The 25674-nt window shown below is 45.2% G+C and overlaps 1 protein-coding gene across 4 annotated transcripts in view; it reads right to left on the bottom strand.

The window, feature by feature from the left end:
- The window catches only part of MAF (MAF bZIP transcription factor), a 200577-nt gene that overhangs the window by 131845 nt on the left and 43058 nt on the right, over window positions 1–25674 (bottom strand). The window contains exon 3 of one of the 4 annotated variants that reach the window (XM_074582865.1): window positions 1507–5065. The exons of 2 other annotated variants lie outside the window; for them this stretch is intronic. Coding sequence is in view for 1 of the 2 variants with exons in the window: in XM_074582868.1 (XP_074438969.1) it covers window positions 5041–5065 (25 nt within the window). In the remaining variant the exon portion in view is untranslated. Of the gene's footprint in view, window positions 1–1506; window positions 5066–25674 lie in introns of those variants that run through there. One more of the 4 variants, XM_074582868.1, reaches the window with a different exon arrangement.

Below are 25674 nucleotides of genomic sequence, written 5' to 3'. Positions count from 1 at the left end.
GTCACGGAGGGCTTTTCTTTCTTTTTTAAGTCTCAATTATGACTTTTTTCTGAATAAATGGAAATGAGAAATTGTCAGAACTGGTTTAGTCCTGATGCTGCCCTTTTTTTTTGCTACCCTCAATGTTTAAAAAGACCAAGATTATTTTCCTGTTGCAAAGCTGTGTCGTCAGTGCACCAGTAGGCACAATAACCTGGTATCAATCAGACCAGCTAGTTTGGCGAACAATTCCAACAGGAAGAAATACGCAGTGGGAGTGGCAATCTAGAATGGATTTACCACACAAAATACAATCGATTACTGCCTTTGTGGTCAACTTGATGACCTAGGATTGAGGTCTTGGCCTTAGATATGAATGTTAAAATAATATCTTGAGCAACAGATTATCTCCTAGCAAACCCATTTTCACTCAAAGGGCCCCACGGATTTGCACGTTGAGATTTATGCAAGCTGCAAGTGCTTTGCTCCATTGAAACTGGTGTCTCAAGCAAGTTGCTAGCAAGCTTCTACAGTAATTAGCAAGTTTCCATGATAATAGGGAAGGAATCTTAAAAAAATGAAGCCCTGGCTGGCTGGGCAGACATGAATGGATCAATAAAATGTTTTAAGACCATATAAGCCTTCCTTGATGTCTTTATCAAAATCCCTGAAACTGCTGAAAAAAATTGGTAGGGCAACAGGCCCATGAGTTAGCACCGATGCTGGCTGGAGAAGTCCTGTCTCTTTTTACCCATCCTGACCTGGTGTTAGCGCAAATTTTTGGACAGAAGTGCAGTGATTCAGACCAGGAAAATAACTGCTCGGAAACTTGGGGGGTTTTTCTCAGATATTTTGTCAGCTGGATCAGTTCCGTGCTCCAGTTCACCAGTTCACACTGCGGCACGCACAGGCACAGAAGAGGGACAAGTGGGATGATATAAATGAGAGCACAGAGACAGAAGGAAAAAAACAACCTCTAAATGAGGTGGTGTGACCTGGAGTCAGGTAGAGCAAGGAGAGACGAACGTCAGAGCCTGTTTCTCTACAAACGGAGACGAGCAGCCTGCCTGCATGGGGTCAGATAGCACGGGGGGGAGTACACTCCGCTGGGAAAAAAAATGATCAGAAAAGGGAAAAGGAGGAGGAATCTGCTAATCAAGTGCCATTCCCTTTCCATAGGTTTTATGACTTGGGAGACATTGCCTGAATGACATATGATGTGAGATATTGTAATGTGGCCTCCTATCCTTGGAGATGCTCTTGGAAATTAGATTATTCCATCAGCAGGGTTTTTATAAAAGTGAGCAAACATTGCAATAAATGCACCCAAATCTATGAAACATTGGTGGGAAACTCAAGATCAGGCTCTTCACATCTGGCTGGGGGATTTTTCCCCACTTACTTATGCTCTGTGATAAAGTTCAGATACATTAATTATCTTGGTTGAAAATTAAATTATTGAATACGTCTGCACGATATGTTTTTATTTTAATTTGTAAAACATACAAATAGGAATGTTTACACAGAAAATTACCCTGTGGAAATTGTATGCTTTCCAATCCAGGGAGAGAAGACAGAAGGCTTTTTTCAGCTTTGTTTTCACGTGTCCTTTTGATGGCTCTGGCATCAGAAACCTTAATTCTTTTCTTGCGCCGGGTGGCACTGTCTGGTGAAGTGCGCAGGTGGACGTGACACTGGAGACAGGGATCTTTTTCATTTTCTCTGATTTTCGTGTAATGGTCAGCAGACAATATCAAACACTTAAATGTTCCCTTAAATTACAGATCTGATTGTTAATCTTCATCTTATCTTCAACTCATCCGGATAACCCAAAATCTGCCCCTTACATACATACATACACCTCCTCCCTCTCACAGGATTTGCAATACAATTTCAAGGGCACAATTTCCCAATGAATCATTCCTCTCTGGTACTTACACCTCACTTTCGTTTTTATTACTTTTTGTGAGCACGGTTGTTTTATGTCCTTTCAATCATCAGCCTCTTCTGAGAGCCCCAAACGTTTGACCAATTTTAACCCAACCGGGTTATACGGTTCAGCCAGCAGCCCAGTGAGCCGTTCCCCGACGTGGTGCCATGGGACTTTCCTTCCCTGGGAGTCCTAACAGCTCTGCAATGTTGGAAAAAATCCTTATGGGGGAGTGATCCCTTCTGGTGCTTTTCAAAGCCTGCTCTTCAGAGTAGCAGATATATTTATATTGGAGGTGGGTTGCTAAGCGCAGGAGCTACTATACAGGAGCTAGGCACAACAAACCAGCTCCCCAGGTTTGACTCTCTGCTCGAGTACAGCTACATGGGTGTAGGTGGCTGCGTAACTCAATAACTGTGGTAGAACATCAATCCTGAGTAGGAAATCAGTTATGGCACCTGAGGGTTTGTGCTGTGAAGATGCTCAACTGAAGCTGGACGTTCCTAGAAGTAATGAAGAGACCGATGTGTTTCATCATGAAAGGAAACCGTTCCTGATGTCTATTGGCACAGGTCAGAACCCAGGGTACGTCTTAGGCAATAAAACAGACAATGGGTGATAAAACAGCCTGACTCAAAAGGGGAAAGGCCACGTCTTACCTGGTGTGTCCCTGCGTTATAGATTTACTGCACTTATGGAATGTGAACGCTCAAAAAATTGTGCCAGCATCAAATCCTTGAATTTGCATGGTTCTGGGATTTTGTGCTATATCCAGGAGGTTGTTTCAACATAGCTTCCTGGAGGATGGAGCAAATGTCTTTTGCCTCATTCATTCCCTCTCCGAGGCTGGTGAAAGAGCAGCGCAGGATCTATGTGCTGCATCTTTCTGCACTTCCAGCTGAAAGTTTAATTTGGGAAAGAAACAGGTTGAACAGAATGAATAGGAGGTAAACCTGAAAGATCGGAGCGGATGATGCTGTTCGCAACTTAGTGAGCTGGTCTTTGAGAAATACTCTGTTCACTAGCTGGATGCCAATCGCCAAGCGATGCTATCAGTTGATTAAAACACAGCCTGCCAGCTTCCTGCTTGATAAAACTAAGTACAATCTGATTGGGAATTCTCAAATCCATTACAGAATGACTAGTCCATCACTTAAATCAGCGCACACCATTTCGCCATGAATCATCAACATACTTTGCTAATATCTTTGCAGCGGCTAAACCCTGACAGAACCCCTGATAGTTCGTCAAAACGGTCCCCATGTGCCGAATTCTGGGGGGTGGGAAATGGCAGGAGCTTGGGACCGTGAGGGTTTCCTGTTGTTCCCTGCTCAGCTGGGTGAAGGTCATTTCCTCTCCTCTCTCACGCAGAAGAAGCTGAACCCTCAGCTCTCGAAGATATGTCAGCGAGCTCCTAGAAACAACAGCCAGCCCTACAAGGAGCCCTCTCCTGCATGGCCACGCTGACCAGGGAAGACCGCTCCCCAGAGAGAGGTGCTGCTCACTATACTTGCCTCTTTGGAGGTAAATAAGGTGATCTCGGTCTGTAGAGAAAAAAAATTGCCATGAACTGTTACCAATCAGTCTTCCACTATTTCTTCTGCATGCTGTAACACAAAAACCAGCCAGGACTGCAGGGCCAGGCTAGCATTCCTGCAGTGGAAAGAAGGGGCATGCTGCCAACGCATTAAGGATAATCCACTAGCCGGTTGGGGTGTTTAAAAAAAGCCCTCTTTTGTTGGCTCTTCGGAGGGTTTTTTTATCTGCTGAGTTGGAGGCGGGTGCCCAACTCCAGATATACGTCAGTGTTTGCATATCAGCTGCAATGTATTCTTGACCATCCCAATGTGATAGATGGAAGTGTTACTCGATGAACTGCTGTGGGACACTTGCTGGCTAAATAACAACATTGATATACCAAAAGAACAAGTCAACCCCAGCAGAAACATGAAGTCTTCACACCTTAAGAGGAAAAAGGTCTTATGGAGGGGACTAAACTGATGCAAAATCTTCTACGGAAAGGGAGCAAACGTAATGAAATTTGGAGGCCATTCATTATTGATCACCTAAGCAGCAGATTATAATGAAACAGTGGGGTCAGGAAGATAATAAACCCTAATCACAGGAATTCTCAGATAATGCTTTGATAGCTGGTGTTATCCTCCAACTCCACCATTCCCCATCTGTGTCCTTTTACCTCCTTTCTCCTCCGTGCCCCTCCGTGGATTCTCCATCTCCGTTCTTTTTTTTTTTTGTTGCAATTAAACATTGCAAGATCTGTTTGAGAAATGTACAGATAACACAACACTTCTGTGTAAAAGGTCAATACAAATTCTTATCTGGTGTAAAGTCAGTGTAACTTCATCTCTGGTCTCAATACATTTTATTTACAAGAAAATGCATAAGCAGGAGACAAATATCTATTGTTTGCACAGTTTCAAAAACATGAACTATAACATCAGGGGTAGTTTCTGCTCCCCCCTTAAACTGCTGGGAGCCTGGGAGGTCTCTCCAGAAGGGAGACTGACTTGGAATAGGTGTCATAAAGCAGAGATTCACAGGCACAGTTTCTTCATTTAAACTAACACAAAGTGAGAGGACAAAGAGGCTCCCCAAATTCTGCCCTTGTGGTTCGAATTTGAATATATGCTTTTAAAGCTGGCCAGGCAACTGAAATTAAGCCTCATGTAATTAAGTTCCAGTAATTTGTGCAGAAAGTAGTCCTGGGAAAGTTAGCAGGCTGAAAACGTTATGGCAAAGCAGATATATGGAATTTTTTGTGCCGTTCCTATGACATCAGAAGTCCACAAAGAGGAAATTTAGGGTAAGTCAAGAGTTTTCAGTCTCTGGTGTGCAGAACCCAGAGGTCCATGGACTAAATCAAACAGGCGGCTGGTTGGGTGGTGTGTTCCCACCTGAAGATCTCTTCAAGCTCTCTGTACAGGACCATCATACTGCCCCAAAGTCTCTATCCTCAAGAACGCTGACTTCATCTTCTCACGTGTGTGTGGGATTGCTCTCTGTTCCTTACACCCACCAGCAGTCCTGGCTTACCTCCTGCTGCTGAAGAAACTTTTGGCCTCCTCAAGGTGCAGATTTATAAGCAGTGTGATCTCCTCTGCATCCAGGCGTCACCACTCCAGGTCTTCTGGGAGACTATGGTTGGAAATTGGAAAAGGGATCACAAAAAGTGATAAAAGTAGAAGAAAAAAGGACAGCAGCAAGGAGGAACAGCTACAGAAGATGCAGCAGTTAATAAACAGAACGGATAATGAACCAGGAGAAGTCTTGGTGGAAGAAAGAGGAGCAGCGGTCACAAGTGCTGACAGTCACCAGCAAAAAGGGCGTCACATAAAGCATTTTGACCCTCTCTATAGCACAAGCTCTACTCCAGGCTGTCATGGGAGCTCTGGGCAGTTTGACAGCCTTCCTGTTGCAAAGCAGGGTTATGTACACCCCGAAGGACTTTGTGGTTGTGTGGCTGACCCCTTGGATCAGAGCTGGATGTCCCACCAAGCCCTGGCTTTCTTTTCAAAAGAGCACCCTACTGGGCCGCCTCTGGAAGGAATCCGTGTGCATGGAAGCTGCTCTGCAGCTGGACTAGTGCCCAACAAATGGAGACAACCAGGGGATCACTGCAAACCACCCCATGCTCCAAACTGAGACACCAGTGGAGACACAACTGAAGCGTAACCCAAGAGCAGCAGGACTATTGTCAGTTGCCTTAAATACACTAAATATACCCAGGGGAAAACTGCAGAGGATTTATAACATAAACAATGTTGAAAACCACTCGAAGCTTTTTGTAACACTGCTGTTTTCCTCGTCCATATCATACCTTCAACATTTCCACAAACTTCAGCTAACATCAGTCAGATCTCTACTTAACGAACAGTGAAACACACAGTTTGCCCAATGATGACTAAATTACGCAGGAGGAACTACAATTGATAAGACAATGATTTATGGACCTATTGTTTTCTAGGTTCTCATAAATAATCCTAATTGGTGTTAATCATCCACCCTCTGCTTTGTGTTATCACCAAGCAAAGTACACTTCCTAAAGTAGCTATTTAGGGGCATAATCCTTCTGAAAGGCAAGACAGCTATTGACTTCAACAGGATCTGGATTAAGGCGCTCAGAGAGAGGAAAGCGACTCTGGAATATGAGCAAAACACATCACACTATCTTTCCATATCTGCATCGAAAAGTTTCTTTTCAATCTGCTCCCGGTAAATCAGTGAGTTACAGTAATCCCTTCCACGTGGGCTTCTTGCAGTGACTCCTCACTCTTTCTACTGGCTCAAAAAAGCTCCACACCGGATCTAAATTTGCTGATGCTGTTACTGCCAATTTGCATCCCCTTGCAACGGGCTGCTGGTGTCATACCTGAGAAAGACCGCTTTTGGAACAGCAGACCCTCGCACCAGGACTCGGTGTCTTTCTGTCTCTGATTTTATTGTTATCCCTGAAAAAGCGCTTTGATCTTTTGGTGCTTCACCATTTGTCACGCCGTACCCTTGTCAGGAGGGAACCACGGAACTCAAGACCTCCTCGCCGGCTGGTTTTAGGTGTAAGGTTTGGTGGGTTCAGTTTTAGCATACAAATGAGCTTGCTTGACCTTAACAGGTCTGCACATTAAATAACGCTTAAATAGCATTCTAGAGGGTACAGTGGCATGCTGCTTGCTTACGGAAACTACAAGAAAACCAGACAGCTTTTCAATTCTTGTATCAAAGAGAAAGAGATTTACACATAAAAGGGTGAATTATTTTGATTTGTAGTTTTCAAGCCACTACGCATTCTCCGACATAAATGCTCCCTTGTCTCTGCTTTCTGATAGTTCATATCAGGTTCAGTGGCCTAGATTTTCAAAAGTGGTAATTTTGGAGGCCAATGTTTCTCAGTGCCAGCCCAACGTGCCTCGAAGAGACCAGATATTGCTAAGATACTGCTTATCTGTAGAAAACGGGGCCATTTTAGCACCTCCCAAATTAGACACCCCAAAGTGGCAGCGTGTAAAATCATGAGGGGTGGGTTTGCCGGAGGAATAAAGCTCTTTTCCCCACCACATCGTCGCTTCCACCGTGCTGTTCACACCGCTCCTTACAGCATCATCCCCCCCCATCGCCATTAAAGGTCCCTGCAGAGTCAACATTACCAGTCCTTTTTGACTTTCTCAACCACTGAACATCCTACATAACCTATAAAAAGAGCTCATTTCCTCAGCTATTTCGTCTTTTAAATAGCTATCAGAGAAAAGTCTCCTACGGCCTGAGTCTGGGTAGCTAAAATCTAGCTATATGGTATTTGAGGGAGAGGAGGGGAGGAACCCTATCCCATTATCTGCATTATCCCGTTACCCTTGGATGTCTTCCATGTACTTGGAGGAGCAGTGCCCCATTCTTGAGGCTTCACATTGCAGCCACTGCCTTTTTGGCAGAAGAAGGGTGGATGTGGCTCCCTTCAAAGTCAATCAATGTCACATCTTTAATCAATCTAGAAGGTCACCATTGTACTTCCATCAAGAAGAGCTGGGTACAATTCTCGCTGAGTCCTAAATGTTTATGGGGGACTCAGGTTGCAGGAGGTGTTGAAAAAAGTCTCTTCTGGTCCTGACCTCAGCACATCTTCTATTCCTAGGTCCTTTGCAAGAGTTTAAGATCAAATAAGGATTATACCCAGGTCTCTGAGATACAGTGATGCAGAAGTATGTATAATGAAACCCCAAATTACACAAAACTGACTTAGTTTTAGGTTTCATTATGGCTTTGAACACATCCAGTTTTGCTGTAAGGTTCAGAAAGCACAAGGAGCTTTTGCGTGAAGGCAGGTCACATTTTGAGCAAGTTTACAATGATTTTGAATTTCACATCATAATCATCTACAAAATTTTACCGTCCAGCTGGGATGTCTGTTAGTGGTCACGGAACAGAATCCTACTGCTTTTCAAGGAACTGCGGAGGGAGGACCTGAGCAAGGCAGGTGTGAAAACCATTCAAATTGGAAGTCAGGGCCCCTCAGCATAAACAAAGCTACCAATGCAAAACGCTGAATCTCTTAAGCCAGAAAATTCTTTCCCTGCCTCAAGTTGGAGTCATTTCATTACCACTTTGTCACAACTGGAGCAGGTTCCAAAGCCCACTGAAGTCAAGGGTAGAATTTCCATTGATTTCCAAGGAGTCTGGATCGGATCCTAGATCATATTGTCACACTGCAGCAAAACCCAGCCGTGTTGCAGTGTACCCACCTGCTCGCGGACGTCTCGGCTCCAGCCGTTCAAATTCATTGCAGGTACAATCTAGGTTATTCCAGCATTCGCTTGGTGCAATGCTAAATAAATACCGTTTTATCAAACTCAGCAATGCTGAATACCGCTCCTCGTTAGTAAATTAGGCCAACTAATGAACACATTTTCTTAAGAGGATTTGTCTGCTTAAATCAAAACCAAGTGTCAAAAATCCTTATTCTATCAACCAGACCGGTGCCCTCCTGCACCAGCTGTAGACTAGGGCTGGCTAAAGACATACGGAAAAAAGTGAATGAGGACCTCACAATATTTTTTAATGAGGTACTTAGGCTTCTTTTACAACGGAGAACAATTCAGCGTAATCTGGTTAGGTAAGGGATCAGCAGCTTCTGTGTACACAAGAAAGAAAGAAGGGAAGAAGGAAAGCAAAAAGGAAGGCAGGCAAGAAGGGAGGAAGGAAGAAAGGAGGGGAGGAAGACCCTGTGTTTCATTTGCTAATATTTCATGTTGACAAGTCAGAAAAACATGAAAACATCTTTTAACCTCTTGCCTCCTCTTGACAAAATCATCCACCTACAAATTAAAATCATCTCCAGACATTGCCTGAATTATTTTCTTGGGCAGTTCTGTAATGCAAATCGTGGTGTACGCTGAGAAATTACTTTAAAAATAAGACATGGAGATATTATTTTTTTTTCCCCTCTGCAAATCAAAACAGAAGTCTATGTTGGAGAGGAATTTCTGGGAAGAACAAATAATCCTCTGGAGCTGGTACTAGAGTAGGTGCCCTAAACAAACCTACAGAAGGAGCATAATGAGGCAATGATTTATTGCGTGCTATGCAACTCTCACTGCTGTGCAGCGTGTTGTAAGAACCAGCAGAAGGGAGAGGCAGTAATCATCCAGCCTCCTCCTCCTCCTCATGTCTTTCTGGATATTACCTGCTCTGGATATGACTGCGTGACACTGAAACGGGGCTGCAGCCACCCTGAGCTGCAGGATTGGCAAATTATCTTTGCGCTGCAACATTTCACCTCGTACTTAACGCTGCACCACCTCCCCCCTACCTAGAAAAAAAAAAAAATTAAAAAAAAAAAATCTATATTTGCATACTCTGACGCTTTGCACAACTACAAAATGTCATTTGTGTTGAACGTGTTATTGCTCTATCTACACAAAAAATATTTTCAGGAACGTTTCCATCAGTAGATGGAAAGTCTTCCATGGTAAAACTCCCCTTGGTTTCAAAAGGGGCAACATTTCACCTATTCTATTTTAAACGCATTAGAGACTAACTACAGATCGAAAACTCTGCGCATGTAAAAATATTTGCAAGAAAATCTTGGTCCTAAAGAATTACAATCAATCAAACGACGAGCAGAAATATGCGATGTAACCAGTATGGCACCAATCAATACAGATCAACATGAGTCCGATCCTAACTGGGTTGTATTTGCAATTAGCTCTGATTTTTTTTTTTTTTTTTTTGCCATTTAAAATTCATTTGGGTTCTTGTAATGACTGGTGGATTGCTTGCAGTTCTGACCAAGTTCCTCTCAATTTCTTCAACTTCAGAACACAAAAAATGCTCTGCAACTAAGAATTAGTCTTCAAATGTTTTTGGTGAGTTATTGATAATAAATAAACATGAAAAAAATTACCTGCAGACTACTTGTGCTCAACTTCCCCCTCCTTCCCCCCGCCCTAAAAGGCTAAATCAGTGAAATAAATTAATTGCTATGAATTATTCAGCTCTACCTGTGGCAATGAAAAATAGCAAGAGCATTAGGTTTCTTCTTTGTGTACTAAGCCTCTAATTTATAGAGAATGCATATTAATAAAACACGGGATATTCATCAATATTCAAGTCACTGGCAGCCTGGCTATTTAATCTAAAATTACCAGCCAGCTCAAAACTCTAACTAGTTAATCATGCAATCTAAGCCATTCTGATATTGATGGTTAACACTAATTGCCCAACTGCCATTTATAAAATCCTCTCCTACATCTTTCCCTTGCCTAGCAGAGAACCCTTTGACACATTTGACTTTATGGACAAGCTGGAGAAGACCAGCTCGTCTGGGCTGTTCTTCAACCCAAAACGTTTGTTTGTTTGTTTGTTCGTTTGTTTGTTTCCCATGAAAAGGATGTTGTCTCCCATTGCGGTTTTGCATTTTGAACATTCTCAGTAAAAAATGTTGTTCAGTATGAAGGTCTTTATCAAGTTTCCCTTCTTCTGCAGATGTTCTGCAGGTGGGGAGAAGAACCAGCTGTGTTGTCGTTCCACTGTGCAGAATACGCTGTCCCTTACAACAGAAGCAAAGGTTCAGGAAGGCCGAAACAATGATCAGTCTCAGTCGCCAACCATGAACTCCATAAAAAGCCACCGACAGTGGATTTTCTCCCCCAAACCTGACTTCACCATCCCAAGGGGATGGCTGGCATAGAGCAGTGATACCTTCAGACGTTGGCAACCTGCCCTGCATGACTTGCTCTGCACACATCGAGGTGCAACAGGAGAATTTGAGGAACGTTTTCGTGTGATACAACTTGCCCAAAATTTAGGTTCAAACTCCCAAAGTTTATCATACCAGTATGAGGTGCTGCTGAAGGGGGTGTCAGGGACAGCTTCCTAAAGCAATGCACCGTAATGCCAAACCCCAGACAGTCTTGATAGTTATCACCTATGATTTTTCTTCATTCTTCTGCTTTTTTGTTAGCTTAATCAGATTAAAGCAAACAAAAAAACCAAACAAATGGACCTAACCAAAAAGTTAAGATCCTGGAAGTTAACTGTAAATCAGCAAATCTACAAAGAACTCACCGTCCTCACTGGAGCAGAAACTTCAAACTACAAAGATACAGAGAGAGAGTCATGTAAATGCTACTGCATAATAAATAAAAGAATCCTTAAAAACAACATTCTCAACCATTTCCAAATGATTTTATCCTTGTTTCATTTAAATCAAAACTTAAGAGCCAAAGAGAAATTTTGCAAAAAAATATTTTGTGAGTAAAGAACGTCGCTTTCGCTGCATACAGACGTTCTCTGGGACAGAGAGAGAAATCTTCTGAATTTTATAATTTTTTCCCCTCTGGAATTCAGGAGCCACCAACAAATCAGTAACTGTATCTACTCATTGAGGGCTGCTAGCTGGCGGCGACTGGTCGGATAAGGCACGTGGTATTGCTTCTACTCCCCGACTGCTGCGGCGCAGAAGCACCCTCCTGGCCTTGGGACTTATGTAAGGGAGCCCACCCATCACAGCCGTGTCAATAAGAACTTGAACCTCGGTGTTTGCAGAAAGCAAACACTACGAGTGCAATAGCAGAGTCTACCCCAATTCATTTCAAAATTCCAGTAAATATTTGTGAACAATGTTTTGTAGCATTCGTACAGGTCCCACCGGCGATTAAACTCAGCTTCAAAACGTGCTGAGGCTCTCGGTGAATTCCGAGCTGCCGAGAGGTAACAACGTGCTGACAGCGAGGAGAAAATGATGACTGCAGAGTGAAACACCGCCTCGGAACAAGCAAAGACTAAATAAACTCTTAGCATGCCTCGGTAATTCTTTGTGGCATAAGAAGTGGCTTGGGCCTTGTCTGAACTGGGCTTTTACCTAAGTTAGAAAACCATGTTTAAATTAAATTTAAAGGCCATTCTTCTTAAAAGCACTTCTACAATGCTTTGGCTGGACAGTGTGTTTTTCTAACCAATGTTTACATAGTTTGACCCATTTTCCCTTCTTTGCTTTAACTGAAACTATTAATTAAGCTATTTAAAAATTAAATGGAGTATATGCCTGCTTTGGACTGGATCTCAGGCTTCATTTAATTGTTGGTTCTCGTGCTGAGTTTGGCTGTGAGGGTGTGTGAATCGGTCTCCGTTTGGAAATGAACCCGAAATTACCAATATATTTCATACAGGCTACAAGATTGAGTAAAATGCTGAAGACGTGCCCTGCTTTAATTGTTTTAATTGTTTGGAATAAATCCCCATGATATTAAAAATTACATCTGCAATGATCATGGTGACATGAGCCCAGTGTAGCTAACTCACTGTCAAACCGGTGTGCATCTTTAAATGGCTGAGCTGGCGTTAGAGGCATAAAACAAAGTTCGATTTTGTGAGCACGGAAACATTCACACATCGCATTTCTTGTGATTTAGGTGCCGTAACCATGCCGGCTTTTCGAGTGGAAAGGGTGCCTAGAAATTACGGAAAAAAGGGTCATCTCTATTTTTCTCTTTGCAACTATTATAACACAAGGCTTTCTATCGTAGCGCAGCCCAACGTGCAGACCGAAGTCTGATTTAGATTTTCCCGTTGAGCGGCTTTTCTGCATAGAAATCTCATGAAGACACACTGATCCTTTAAACTTCAGTGTTGATGCTGAAATTATGCTGCGTGTCAAAATTACATCAAACAACTGCACTTATTTCCACCAGAAAAATTTGATTATTTCACTCTCATTTACATTACATTTTTTCCCCACTATAATGCTGACTTGGAAATTCCCTTAGGTCTGGACACCTCCAAGTAGACTTTTTCAGTAGAAAGCAAGCTTTCATTATATTTCATGATTTTTTTTTCTCCTTGATTTGAATGTTATAATTGGATTGGAGAGATATTTATTGCGAACTTCATATTTTGCCAGGCTCCACGAGCGGCATCTTTTAATTTCTCTCTTTTCAATGAACCTTTTTGACTTGATAAAAGTGGCTCTAAGGTATTTTTACAAAAGAGGCCAACAGAGCCAGTTCATTTTAAACCCCTGTCTTTAAAGTATCTCATTTCCTTATTATTTCTTAATAGAGGCACTATCCTGCAATGTCATAAAGAATGCCACAGTTGACTTCAGTGGGATCAGGATCACTCCCTACTGTAATTAGTTCTATATTTCAAAATATTAGAGGTCATATTTTTCTTTTCTTCATTTTTTTTTTCCCCATCTGAGAAAAGAAAACATTTTGGGAAAAAAAAAAAAAAAAGACTTTCAAGGATGACTGTCAGTAGAATACTAAAAATAAGTTGCGTGCTTTCCAGTTGCGACAATTTATGCCTCTAATGAAATTTTCCTCTTCTCATTCACTGCAAATTTTTAATGTGAGCTTTTACAGCCATTGATTCAGTATCTTTAATCTTCCGCCAATATTAGATAGAAATGGAAGTAACTAGGGAAAATCCATCTGGTTATAAAGCACACTGTCTATAAAGTTGTTCAGTTCATCCAAAACTACTTTTTTTTTTTCCCCAGCGGGTCAGATAGGATAAAATTATAATATTTTGAAATACTGTTAATACTATTCAGAGATTAATACACTTGTAATTAATAATAAGTTTAAAATATTATGACGCCTCCGGAGAAATCAAAGGATCCAACGTCAATCACCCCGACTACCAGGGATGGGTTAGATCCCACAGCGCCAGGTTCTGATGCTCTTAATTACGTTCCTTAGCAAAACCGACTCCCTGAGCCCAGTAGGTGAAATCCAGCCCCAGCCCAGCCCAGGGCGGGAGCACATCATTCCCAGCGACTCATTTAGACGGGTTCTGTCAGGGTTTGCATGAGCAAAGGTCTGGGAGCCGGTCTCACGGGGAGAAAACAGCCAAGCGCCCACACCCCAGGTCATGGCCTCTCCGTCCTTCCCTTCGCCTGGGGCTTGCCGCAGTCTCCGCCGGCACCGCGGTCGCCGGTTTTGAAGAGGGCTGTGCCGGTTCACCGGGAGATGCTGGGCTCCCTCCCCTGCCCCGAGCGCCTCTCCTCGGCCCCGTAACCACTCCGGAGCAGACACCCTTTGTCCACACTCTCTATTTATAAAACACCACTTCCAAAAACGTGTTTCGGCCAGCGTGGGTCAGCTTCACAACACCAATTACGGCAGCCAAGCTGCGTGGCAGGAAGGTGCAGCACCCGAAAGAAATGGTCCAGGGCCAGTAACAACTTGACCCTGAGCAGCTATAGGCAGAGCAGCACGTCCGACCGCGCCGTCCGAGCAGGGGAAAAACATACGCTTTTCCCTCATGATCATCGTGTCAACGCTAAAAATATAAAGCGCTTCAACCCTACAAAGGGCTTGACTGTGCCCAGTGGACACGGTCCCCTTTAAAACCCCTCGGTCTATAACGCAGAATGAAATCCCGCACCCGCTGAAGTGAATGGAAAAACTCTCCTGCCCTGCGGGGTGCCAGGAGTTCCTTCCCAGGGCAGGAAAGTTAAGGACATGTGCAAGACGTTGGCAAGACAGGGGACCTATTTTTGGACTCTGTCTATGCTAGGTATTTCTACCGATCCTGTTAACGCTGTACCAGAACACAGGGGAATCATTCATGCATTTACTAATCACGAACCGAGAAAGGCGGTTTGCCCACATTCCCCGGATGAGGAGTGGGAGCAGAGGTGGGTCTGTCTGCCCGGGGGCTGCTCCCGCCTACGGGGTCCGGCTGGGACACGGGTTCCCCACACAGCCCGCAGCCTCAGGGCACAGGGATGCAGACTCCCCGGGGGAGCAGCAGGACGAGGGACACCAGCCCTGCCAGTACTAGTCTGGGGATGACTACACGAACCACTGCAGCAGAAATTCCCAGGGTAAATGCCCAGGAGACTTTTGGTCTCCCCACCAACGTGACTTCCCAGAAGATACCCAGCTTCCCACCCCTCCAGCACCTCCTCCTCGGTGCTCACCAATAACACACAACCGCACAGCTCCTCCACTACCAGCAAAAACCCTCTCCACCTCCTTCCCATCTCTCCCTCTGCCTTTTGCATGTCCACGCGCTTACCCTTCCCGCACCCTCCATGCGTGCAGTGACAGATGAGCCCCCGGCCAAACACCCGCCTGGGTTTCTGCAGCCACCATGCACGGATGGGCACTGGCACATCCTCGTGGGAAAGCAGCGCGTCCCTGCAGCACGCTGCTGCTGAGACCTGAGTTGTGAACTTCCCACCCCGCTTACTTCTCATCACACACAATTTCATGACCAGGATGCAGAAGAAGGTCCTGCCAGGAAAAGACTGGTTACTTCACACGCTTCCAGGGCTTTACCCGGCAGACTGCGACAGCCTCCTGGACAAAAAAAACCTCACCGCTGCTTCCTACAAGGGATTAAAATGTTCCCCCTGCATGGGCCAGCGTGGACTGGAGCGGGAGAGGCGAGCAGCCTGCGTGGCCACAGATAGGACCCGGCACACGAAGCACACCAGCCAGGCACAGCCACCTGGGCTGGGCACCGCCGAGACGGAGGGGCTACGCGCACGTGCGCCTTTTCTCCTCCATCTCATCTATATCTGGCGCGGGGAAGGAGTGCGATCTCATGACAGTGTGAGAAAAAGTCTCTATTTATTCTGTCTGGAAGGGCGTTGGGTGCAGCGAAAGCCTCACAGCCCACGCGCTCAGAGGAGACATCGTTCGGGGTGCTCACAGATGAGCCTCGATGGGTGTCCCCCCTCCCAGGCCAGGGGGTGGTTACCCCCAGACCGCAGCCAGCAGAAGGAGACATTCCTCCACACACACCCCCCCCAAAAGCCCAGCATCCTGACACTGCCTGTGAGAAGTCGGGGGCGGGAGGGAATTTCGTGGGGCCGGCGGTGTGGGCACTCGCTGCCTTCCAGCGACTCGGCCGAGCTGCAGGGCCCCGCGGGGCCGGGGGGCCACTTCTATCATCATTCGGCGGAAACAAGTTAATTGACACGTGCTAACACGCTGTTAAACATAACACGGCCGTGTTTAAAAATATGCTAGCTAGTCGGATCAAATGCATTTTTAAACATGCCTAGTTTTTCTTTTTTTTTTTTTTTTTCCCCAAAAAGGAAGAGCTTTTGGTTAACATATGCTAGTAAAAACATTTTTGAACACCGCAGAGACGCAGGAGATGTGAAAGCTATGGCAAGTGTCCTTTGGCCAAGTCTAGTCTGCAGGGAAAGTTGGCTTAAAAAACAGGTTTTCCCTGATAATGTTAATTTGTTTACATTGTCCAGTTCACAGGATTTCAACATGAACACACAGCAAAATGTTTCTGCGCAGCAAAATACCCATGTAATCCATCCACAATGTTTGTAAATTTGGCCCTAAGGCACTACCGCAATAAACACCATCATCGTGTAATACGATAATAACAACTCCCCAAAAGCATTACAACTCTTCCTGTCAATACAGGTATCTCTTTAATGACATGTTAAAACTGAGAGCAGAATTAAACCCGAGATGTAGTTTTGTGTTTTTAGTGCTGGCTGTAATGTACACCCAGGGAGAGGACTACTCCCTTCGACCGAAAGGAAGCCAGTTTCTGACTCTGTCCCGCATTTCTTTTCTTTCTGTAAAGTCCTACTGCTGGAAAACAAATAAACCTCTTCTCTTTGCATGTTCTTCTGCTGCTGGCTGGTCCTCCAGGTCTGCTCAGCTTAAGGATTCCCCTACAATAGCACTTTACTTTCAGTTTGAAGCCAAGATCCTTAATGATATGGGTTATTTCCAGCAAAGCTGATCGCGCCATCACAGGCCAGCGAGCGTGATTCTGGCCGGTGGACCAAATAGCGAGTGCAAGGGAACACTAAAAGACAAAAGACTTTGCTTCCGTGCAAATGTAACGTGGGACAGCAAATGGAAAACGGCATAGCAAAATCTAGGTCAGTGAAAAGCTTACTTGTAAGAAGAGACAATAAGCAGAATTGCCTCTAAATATAACAAATACTTACTCAGGTTTTTACCGAAAGCGTGGAGGGTTCTTTAAATAATATTTGCCGGGGCCTGATTTGCAAATCTGCCTGCCCAAATAGCATGGTACAAAATGAAGTCGAGACTCAAAAAACAAAACGCCTGGCAATGAATGTACACGAATATAGGCCGCGATGGCCCTTCCCCTGTGCCCGAGGCGGCCGTCACTGCGGAGCTGCACGAGGGGGTTAAATCAGGCTTTGGGGACGACGTGCCGAACCGAGCCCCATCGCTGTGCTGCAATCACAGGGGCTACACAGAGTTCGCATTGACATTTCTGTTAGAATAAGTGAGGCTCTTTAAGGCTTACGTTGTATTTGTGTGCAGGGCTTAAAGCACAGGAGAAATTAAGACAAAGATGACTACAGAGAAGAAAAGAACATAAGGGACACTTCAGAACAAGCCGGTCGCCACCGAGCTGCCCAGGGCTCCCCAGCACCAAGCGCTGCTGCCAGATGGGACGGCAACCTCTGAGCTCGGGATGCCTGTCCCAGGGCTTGTCCCCAGGCTGACGGGCACATCGTCATCACAGAGCTTGGGCCAAGAGGTGCTGCAACCCAACGCCGTGCCCGAGAGACGGGGAAGGCAAAGGAAGGCTGGGGCTGGAGCTGAGAGCAGGTTGAACACGTTCCCTCGGCAGTAACTGCTACCCGGCAGAGAAAGGAGAAAAAAAAGAAAGGAAAAAGCCCAGGTTGAACATTTATTCCAGGCTCCTGCCCTTCCCGCACTGTGCGTAAGAGAAGGTCAGAGGGCTGCCCTGACCGGCCCTGCCCCGGGGCAAATGCTCCTGGTGAGAGGATCTGGTGAAAATCTGTAAGGTCCTCCAGCCATGCTCTTCCCCAGGGGAGACAGCACGATCGGATTTTAAAAAAAGAGCAAGTGAGAGAAAAGCCTGCTAGCTTATGAACTTCCTTGATCCGAAGCTCCACAAATTCTTTCCATGGTTTTGGTACAGCACCTTATGTGCAGGGTGGAAGGGGAAGCTATTGAGTGTTGAATTACAGAGGGGAAAAACATCTCAAATTCCGTTCTATTTATACTCACAACTTTTCCAAATCATTATACACAAATCCCCTAGCCTCAGCTGAACTGCTCATGGGTTACAGGGCCAAGAAAGAGGTGGAGCCTTCATAGCTTGTGTTAAGCCTTTCAGAAACTTGGAGAAAGTTCCCAAAAAATGAAAGTAATGAAAATTACCACGCCAGGCAGAGAAGATTTAACCTCTACAGTGCCCTGCAAGCACAGAATTAATATACAAGACAGCAGGAGGTTGCTTTCATAACAGGGAGTATAGGTTGCTTAGTTGTGAGAAGTTTTCTGGGACTACCTTCATTGTTAAGCTGAGGCTGACACCGAGTACAGAGAGACAGAAATTTGACAAAAGCATTGAGCGTTTGGGGGTATTTGAGAAAAAAATCTATTCTGGTAGTCCAGACACTAGGCTGGGACTTGTTAAGTTGTGAACTTGTTAAATTCCTACTCCACCAACGGCTTCCTGCATGACGAGAAACCAAAGCCTATTTCTGCTGGTACAAATTCTCCTTGACTTTAAGAGACACCGCGGCCTTCGTGTTCCAGCTCCTCACCCATAAAATGGCTCAATGACTGTTTCCCCTCCTGCCACAGGAGCTCCACTGCAATGGGTCAGCATCCCCCCCTGGGGCCAGAGGGGCTTCCAGCTTAGGGGACAGGTCCAGGTGCAAGCCCGGAGCGACGCAGCCTTGCACGGTGCTTCTGCACCTCCTCCTGTAAGCCTGCACTTGGGATGGCTTACAACCTTAGGTAACTCATTTTTTAAAACCCTTTCTACCTCTGTTACAACCTGTAAGGTGGAGGGTTTTCAGATTTTAGTTTCCTTGTCATTATTTATGGTGTTTCCTCGTTTTGCCTATGTTTTGCTCATTGGTTTTAGCCAAAACAATGGACTAAATTAGGAACGCTCATTTTTACTTCTGTTTCTGGTCTATTTTCACTTCATGCTTTCAAGTTTTAGCAAAGTGCTCTTATTTTGGATTTCCAACGCTGAACAGGGCAATACAGACATTAAAGTAAGAAATATGCTAATTGGGCTTTATAATAAATGTAAAAGTTATGAGAACTCTCTAATCACATGAGATCTGGAGGCTCCCATCTCTACCCTAATTAAAAATCTCAGTCCTATACGATTTAGCACGAGGCCTACCAGTATGGCTCATAAGTACGACGTGCAAGAACGAAGCACCCCATGGGCTCCTCTGGAGGGACTCACGACACCTTACATCGGCAAATTTAAGGTCTTAAAGCACAAACATGTATCTTGATATATGGATTCCTGTCAGGAGGCAGGAATTTCCACCAGCAGAAACTAGAATGTGGACTCCAGGACTATCTGGGGTCCAAGGAGGTCTCATGAGAGCCTCAAGAAGACTGAATGGAAACACCCCATGGGGTGATCCAGTCTGTCCTCCTATCTTTTGGGGGAATTGCTGGAGGGTGATGCACATGTCCTACAGCCCAAACTCTTGCCAGACTATCCACTGCCCCAAAAAGTCTGCGGGCAAGAAGAACACTGATGGCCAGGGAGCTGGCTCTCTCCCACCTTCTCCTCGCAGGAGGGACGGACGGGGCCTCACAGCTTTGCTGCCACGCGCAAGTCACCGCTGGAGCCAGCGAGGTTCAATGACATGCGCTGCCACTGTACTCCGTTGTGTTTATCCACACCACAGTGCTTTTTAAATATGGACTGCTGAGTTATCCAAAAAAGCACCTTAGCCACTATACTCTCAGATTTCCAGCCAATAGCCCTTAAAAATAGAGTGGTGGCTGTTTCGCCTCTGTTAAACAAATAACTATAACATTACTAGAGGTCTGGAGCCTTTTGTGCCAAGCCTCGACCTGCAGCAGTATTCCCCTGCTAGAAAAGAAGCAGGCTGGAGTCGGTGACATAACACCAAATATACAGATGGGACCACACTATAATTAGCAAGGGAATGTCATTCCTGCCATCTTTGCTTCGTTTGTAACTGTGCCTGTAAGCTCTGGGGAATGGTGTGCATTTCACACAGTCTGCACAAGAACGAGGATTGCCAACTGTCCCAGTTCTGGTGGGATACCCTTGGTCCTCTGCCCCGGGGCTTGAGGAGATGCCAGCAGCGCCGCGGGAGAGCGATGCCCCTCGCCATGCCACCGCCGGGACCCCTGGTCCCGGGGCAGAGGGGAGGGACTTCTCCACACAGCTCCCTCCAAAATCCCACGTGCTCCCATCCAGAGGAGCATTCCCCATGGCTTCTTGACAGGCTCCTCCACACGCACCCAAAACCATCCATTCAAGCCTGGACCTATCAACAGAGGAACTGTGTTCCCCTCCCCACACAGCTCGCTCCCAGGAGGGAGAGGATTTATTCAGCACAAATACAGGGATTTTCATCGCAGCTGCGCTTTTCAGCCTGTAACCACTATTTTTAAATCTCTCTGTTGGTTCCAGTAAAACACCAAATCAATGCTTAAGGTTTTGCTGCGTACTTTAAACGTGCTCAATAATATAAGTCCAGTTGTCTTTTAAACACTTTGTCATCCTCTGCAGCCACTTAGACGCAGGACTTAGTGTCGGCTCTGCTCTGCCCGTGGAGTCAAAAGTGAATTTGTTCGATTTTTCACCAGGCTGCACAAACTGGTGAAAGCAGCCAGGGGAACAAACAAACCAATAACATAATATGTTCCTTGTCTTAATGCACAAAGTTCATATCAGCTTACCCAAGGAGGCTAATTCATCCTATTGATTCCAAGGGGACCTTGCCTCTGAAGATCTCAAAACATGTTAGGAACATCAAACTGCACAGATTTTTGACCCTGGGGATTTAAAACAGAACAGACCCCTGCGATCAACTCATCAGTTCCTCCTTCATGACAAATAAATAATTTCCCTGTGTATTTCTTGCACAGACCCTAAATTTTGAGATAAAGTAGAACATATGGTCTGAAGTTGGCGGCAGGGGAGGTTTAGGTCAGATATTAGGACGAATTACTTTACTGAAAGAGTGGTCAGGCACCGGGACAGCCTGCCCAGGGAGGTGGTTGAGTCACCATCCCTGGAGGTGTTTAAGAAACGTCTAGATGTGGCACTTCAGGGCATGCTCTAGTGGCAGAGATTGTAGGTTGTTTGGTTGGACTCGATGATCTCAAAGGTCCTTTTCCAACCATGAAGATTCTACGATTCTATATTTTTCTGGTAAGCACTTCGGCCTTGACGAAGTACTTTGAGTGATGGTGAATGCACCACGTTCCTAGATAAGATTCCCCAATTTTTTAATTTTTTTTTGTGGCAAAGAGAATGAAAATCTCCACAAGCCCCCCTGCAGTGCCATCATATTAGCTGTATAGGGGGGTAAACTGAGGCCTGGGGGAGTCAGGACCTCCCTAGGGTTATACAGTGACAAAGTGCATTTTCCCACTGGTATTTTCAGCCCATTTAAGCTCAGGCTGCTGCCGAAAGGGCCTTGTGTTGTGCGCTGCCTGTCCCTGCCTGCACCTCCCTACCACCCCTTGCCTGTGTCCCTTGCAGGCAGACCCACGGGAGGGGGGACACCGCTCTGCACCCGCAGGGACGCGACACATGGCACCCCCAAGCTCAGAGCCGGGCAGTGACGGAGGAATAAGGCATCTCCTGCTGGGAGCGAGCCCCAGCCAGCGCCCAGGAGCCTGGAGACCTGGGGTCCGCTTGCAGCTCCGCCACTGAATTTTTGCAGATCTGTAGGGAAATCACTTATTTCCCTGGGATTTCCCCATAAATTTGACAGAGTGCCTTGAGATTCCCCAAGGAAAGGCACTGTTCAAGTACAAAGCTTAATTATGATTGTTATAATATAGTCATGCCACTAATTCCCACTAAGAACTGCAAATCGCTCCCATTCCACTCCTCCATCCCCCACGCTTGTCAGTGCTGGTGGACAATTAATTCCCCAAAAAGAATATATTAAACACATGTGAAATCTTTTCTATTCACAGAACATCCACGAGCAGATTGCAGTTCCCCTCAAACATATTTGTGATTCGAATGCATCAAGTGATGTATTTCCATACTTTTTTTTTTTTTTTTAACGGCTTGAAAAGATTTATTCAAAATTCAAGTTGTGGCTGGCCAAATAAAACTTGTGACATCCTTCCTCGCCTGTGATCAACCATATTCTTCTAACGTGTACGAATGTAAAATTCATTTTCCATAAAGCTTGCATAGTTGTCTTTAAAAATCATACTGAATTAGCTGGTTTGGGGTTTTTTTCCCAGTTAAATTTAGTCATTTTGAAATCCACAGGAAGCAATCTCAGGAGGTGTGTAGAAGGCTGAGGTCGGTTCATTGAAAACCCTTAAATGAATTAAAATACATTCAAAACACCTTGCATTTTTGCCCTGCAATAAGCACCAGGGCTGCCACAAGAAATGCGTCAGCCCCTCTCAGCCAAGCCGAGCAGCAACAACTGCAACTTTCCATAAGCCTCGGGGTTAATGAACCCCACGCCACAAGGGTTAAGGGATAAATTCAGCTCTATGGCCGCAGCTTAGGGAGCATTTGAAGGGCGGCTCAATATCCCACCTACAAAAATCATCCCCTCCGTTGCCAGCTCTGCAACCAGAACAAGGAGCTGTGAGATCTAGGCGTGTAATATTAGGCCTGAAAAAAATTAGCAGTTGTGATGAAATTAAAGACATCCAAATTTTTCGCCGTTCTCTGCTGATAAAGGCTCTATTATTACCATTTACAAAGGGGAAACACAGCCAATTATAAGCTACTTCTGGCACATGCCAGGCCTCAAGTAGAAGATAAGCCAACACAGCAGAGCTTGCAGCTGGAAGCCCAGAAACCTGAAAACGAGCTGACTCATGGAAATATCCTCCTATAAAATATCGGGTGGTTATTTTTCTCTGCCTCCTTTCTGTGTGTCTTAGGAATGATATATGAATTGCCTTATTTACTTTGTCCCGTAAAACTTACATTTTTTTATTAATGCGCTGCCAGCTCCGGGAGCGGATGGAGGAGGGAGGGGAGCAGGGAGGAGAGCTGCTCTTTTCGGGGCACAGCAAGGGAAAGGTGCCCTGCCACATGGCAGGTCCGAAAGCACGGCAGCAAACTTTCAGCTGAGCTTTGTCCTGCTCCCGGAAAGCAAGCCAGCTCCTCATTCTTGCCCTGATTTCATCAAAGTAAGGAGGCTGCCTGCACTAGCGGTACTCTGGGGAGAATTGGCACAAAAAGAGGTTCACAGAATTTATGCTCCTTCCGGAAAATAAATTGTGAGCAGAAGTGATTTTCTCCAGTTATGCCCTGTGCTGCCCATCCCAAAGCCCAGCTCCAGCAGCAAACCTGATGCCCACCTCCCCTGGTCCTGCTCTTCCCCAGCAAACAGGGGATGCGACTGGTCGCGGGCTGTCATCAGCATAGATAAAGACTGAATTTACCTGGTCCCTGGCGCAGACACCAACATGGAGCTTTTTCTTGCTTTCATGAGGCCTTTGTAACGTTTGAGATGTCCTTCCCCTCTCAAACCCACCTGCGAGGCACTCACGCGTTATTAGGAGAGGACTGGGGCCAGGTGGGTGGGTGGTGGGATGCTCTATGCCTCATTTCCTTAGCAAACGAGGTTAAAAGACCCTGCCCTCCCCCCTGTTACACTGCACTATTGAATTAAGGATGGCAAACGCTCGTTATGAATACAATTAAAAGCAACAGCCTCATCTAACAATCTATTTTTATCTGCTCCTCACCGAGACAAGCAGCAGAAGGAACTAAAATCTGAAGGGAAGAGCCGCAGTCGGGGTCAGTTGGTGGAGTTTTCTCTCCACCGGCTCGAAGCACGTTGAAGAAGATTTCAGTAAGATCAACCTCCCTTAAAAACTACTGTCCAAAAAAGACATGCTTTGGATGCTTTTTTTTTTTCCTGGGAAACCCACGTCTAACAACTATAAGGGCACAGCCTGGGAGTATATTTCCATTTTACGAGGGAAGAAGGCATGAGCTTTGCAGCGTTTCTTGCACCAGCTGCCTCGGTGGCGGCAGGGTAGGTAATTAAACAGGACATCGTGCAACAGATAAATGCAGGATAATAAGTAGTCATTACTTGATATATAGTATATCATCTATTATTAGAGGCTAATAATTCTCTAACCTATTCATGTTAGTCTTTTGTCCATGTAGCTGGCCGTTTGGCACGCTCTAAATTTCCCAACGTAAAATTGACTTGATGTTACCACTCACATCTAATCCCGAATTTCTCCGCATTTCACTGCAGTATATCACGTAGCTAGGTAAAAGCTCAACGCTAAAGCCTTTGCAAAAGCAAGGAGGAGCCAACAAAACTCCATGCTTTCACTTTCCTGCCAGAAAGAAAAAAAACAGCGTGTTGAATATTGTTCTTAGTTGTAATTTTGACATTTATTTCCACATTTAGAACGCTGCAATTCTAGAGGTGCTTTGCAGTACTTTACGCAGCACTCAATAATGCCCTTTTTGCCCGATATTTTTACTCTTGTTGAAGTAACCTCTATTTTAAATACATTTATACATACTTTTAAATACATTTTTTTAAAAAAATGCATTCTAAAGGGAACCAAGGGAAGTGCTATTGTGTTTAATCACAGGGAGCAAAATCCTCAAGTCATGTAAATCATCGTTTCACAATCTGCTCCGCAGTATCCTAATTTGGAAAGCGCATCATCGCAAACAGAGCTGAATTTATAAAGGATTCTTTACACGTTTCAAACATTCATGTAACTTAGAGTGTCAATCTCCATCAGCTGTCCTAGATCACGCCAAGAAATAAAAGCGGAATTTTATTTATTAGGAACTTTACTTCTTTTCTTCTAACTACAGAGAGTTACTTTCCCCCCGCCATTTTATTTTTTTTTTTATTTTTATTTATTTTATTTTTTATTTTCTTTATTTTATACTTTATGTTTTATTTCCAAAGCCCAGTCTAAAAACTTAACGTGGGCTATAAAAGAAGCCAAGCCACTCAAAGTACCCAATTACAGTGTCTCCAGAAGGTTGAGAAGTCAGAACAGCACTGATTAAAAAAAAATAAAAAAAAAGCCACATGGGATGCAGCAATAATACTGCGTTCGCCTGCAGGATCTCTGCTGATGAGCAGCTATACAAGGACTCCACTGATAAGGGTTTACAGCTAGGAACCGTAGGAGCCGCACCAAAAAAATGAAACCAGATCTCCGCTTCTGTCTTCTGCAAATTGTTTGCCAGCGCAGCCGCTCTTCTGGGAGACAGAAAACATTTGCCGCGGGTTATCAAAACCTTCCACTTTCGGTTAACCTGGCTGCCCCGCCAGCCGAGGAGTCGCTGGGGAACGCGGGAGGGGGGGACAAAGTCTGCAAACGGCTGGGAGAGGTTGGAGCTGGGCTGGGGAGAGAGGAGCAAAGGGACCCTCCTGGCAGCCCCCCGCACAAATTCCCCCACGTCGCTGCGGAATACGGCCAGACCCCGCTCCAGATTGAAAGGAGAGCTGAGCAGCCGAGTTCGGAACCGAAACAGCCGGGAAACCCCCCTCCTAGGGATTATGGAGCATTTGGCATTCAGAGCGTGTGATGTATTTTTTATGTTGTTTGCCTTGTTTACATATCCTTCATATAAAAGCAGGATTTTGTCCACCAAAGGCTACTAAAACCTACGCGCATTTTTGCAGCACTGTGCTGTTCATTTTCGTCCGTCAGCAACATCGCGTGTGCGCTCGTTTGAATCCCATTCCCCATAGTTTTGCCCAGAATTGGCACCAGTCACCCTCCCCTATAGAGGGATGCTGTATGCCGCGCTATAGCTGT

The sequence above is a fragment of the Larus michahellis genome, chromosome 4, assembly GCF_964199755.1.
Source record: "Larus michahellis chromosome 4, bLarMic1.1, whole genome shotgun sequence".
NCBI lineage: Eukaryota > Metazoa > Chordata > Aves > Charadriiformes > Laridae > Larus > Larus michahellis.
The sequence above is the reverse complement of the archived record's forward strand: the minus strand, read 5'-3'. Positions and strand labels throughout refer to the sequence as shown.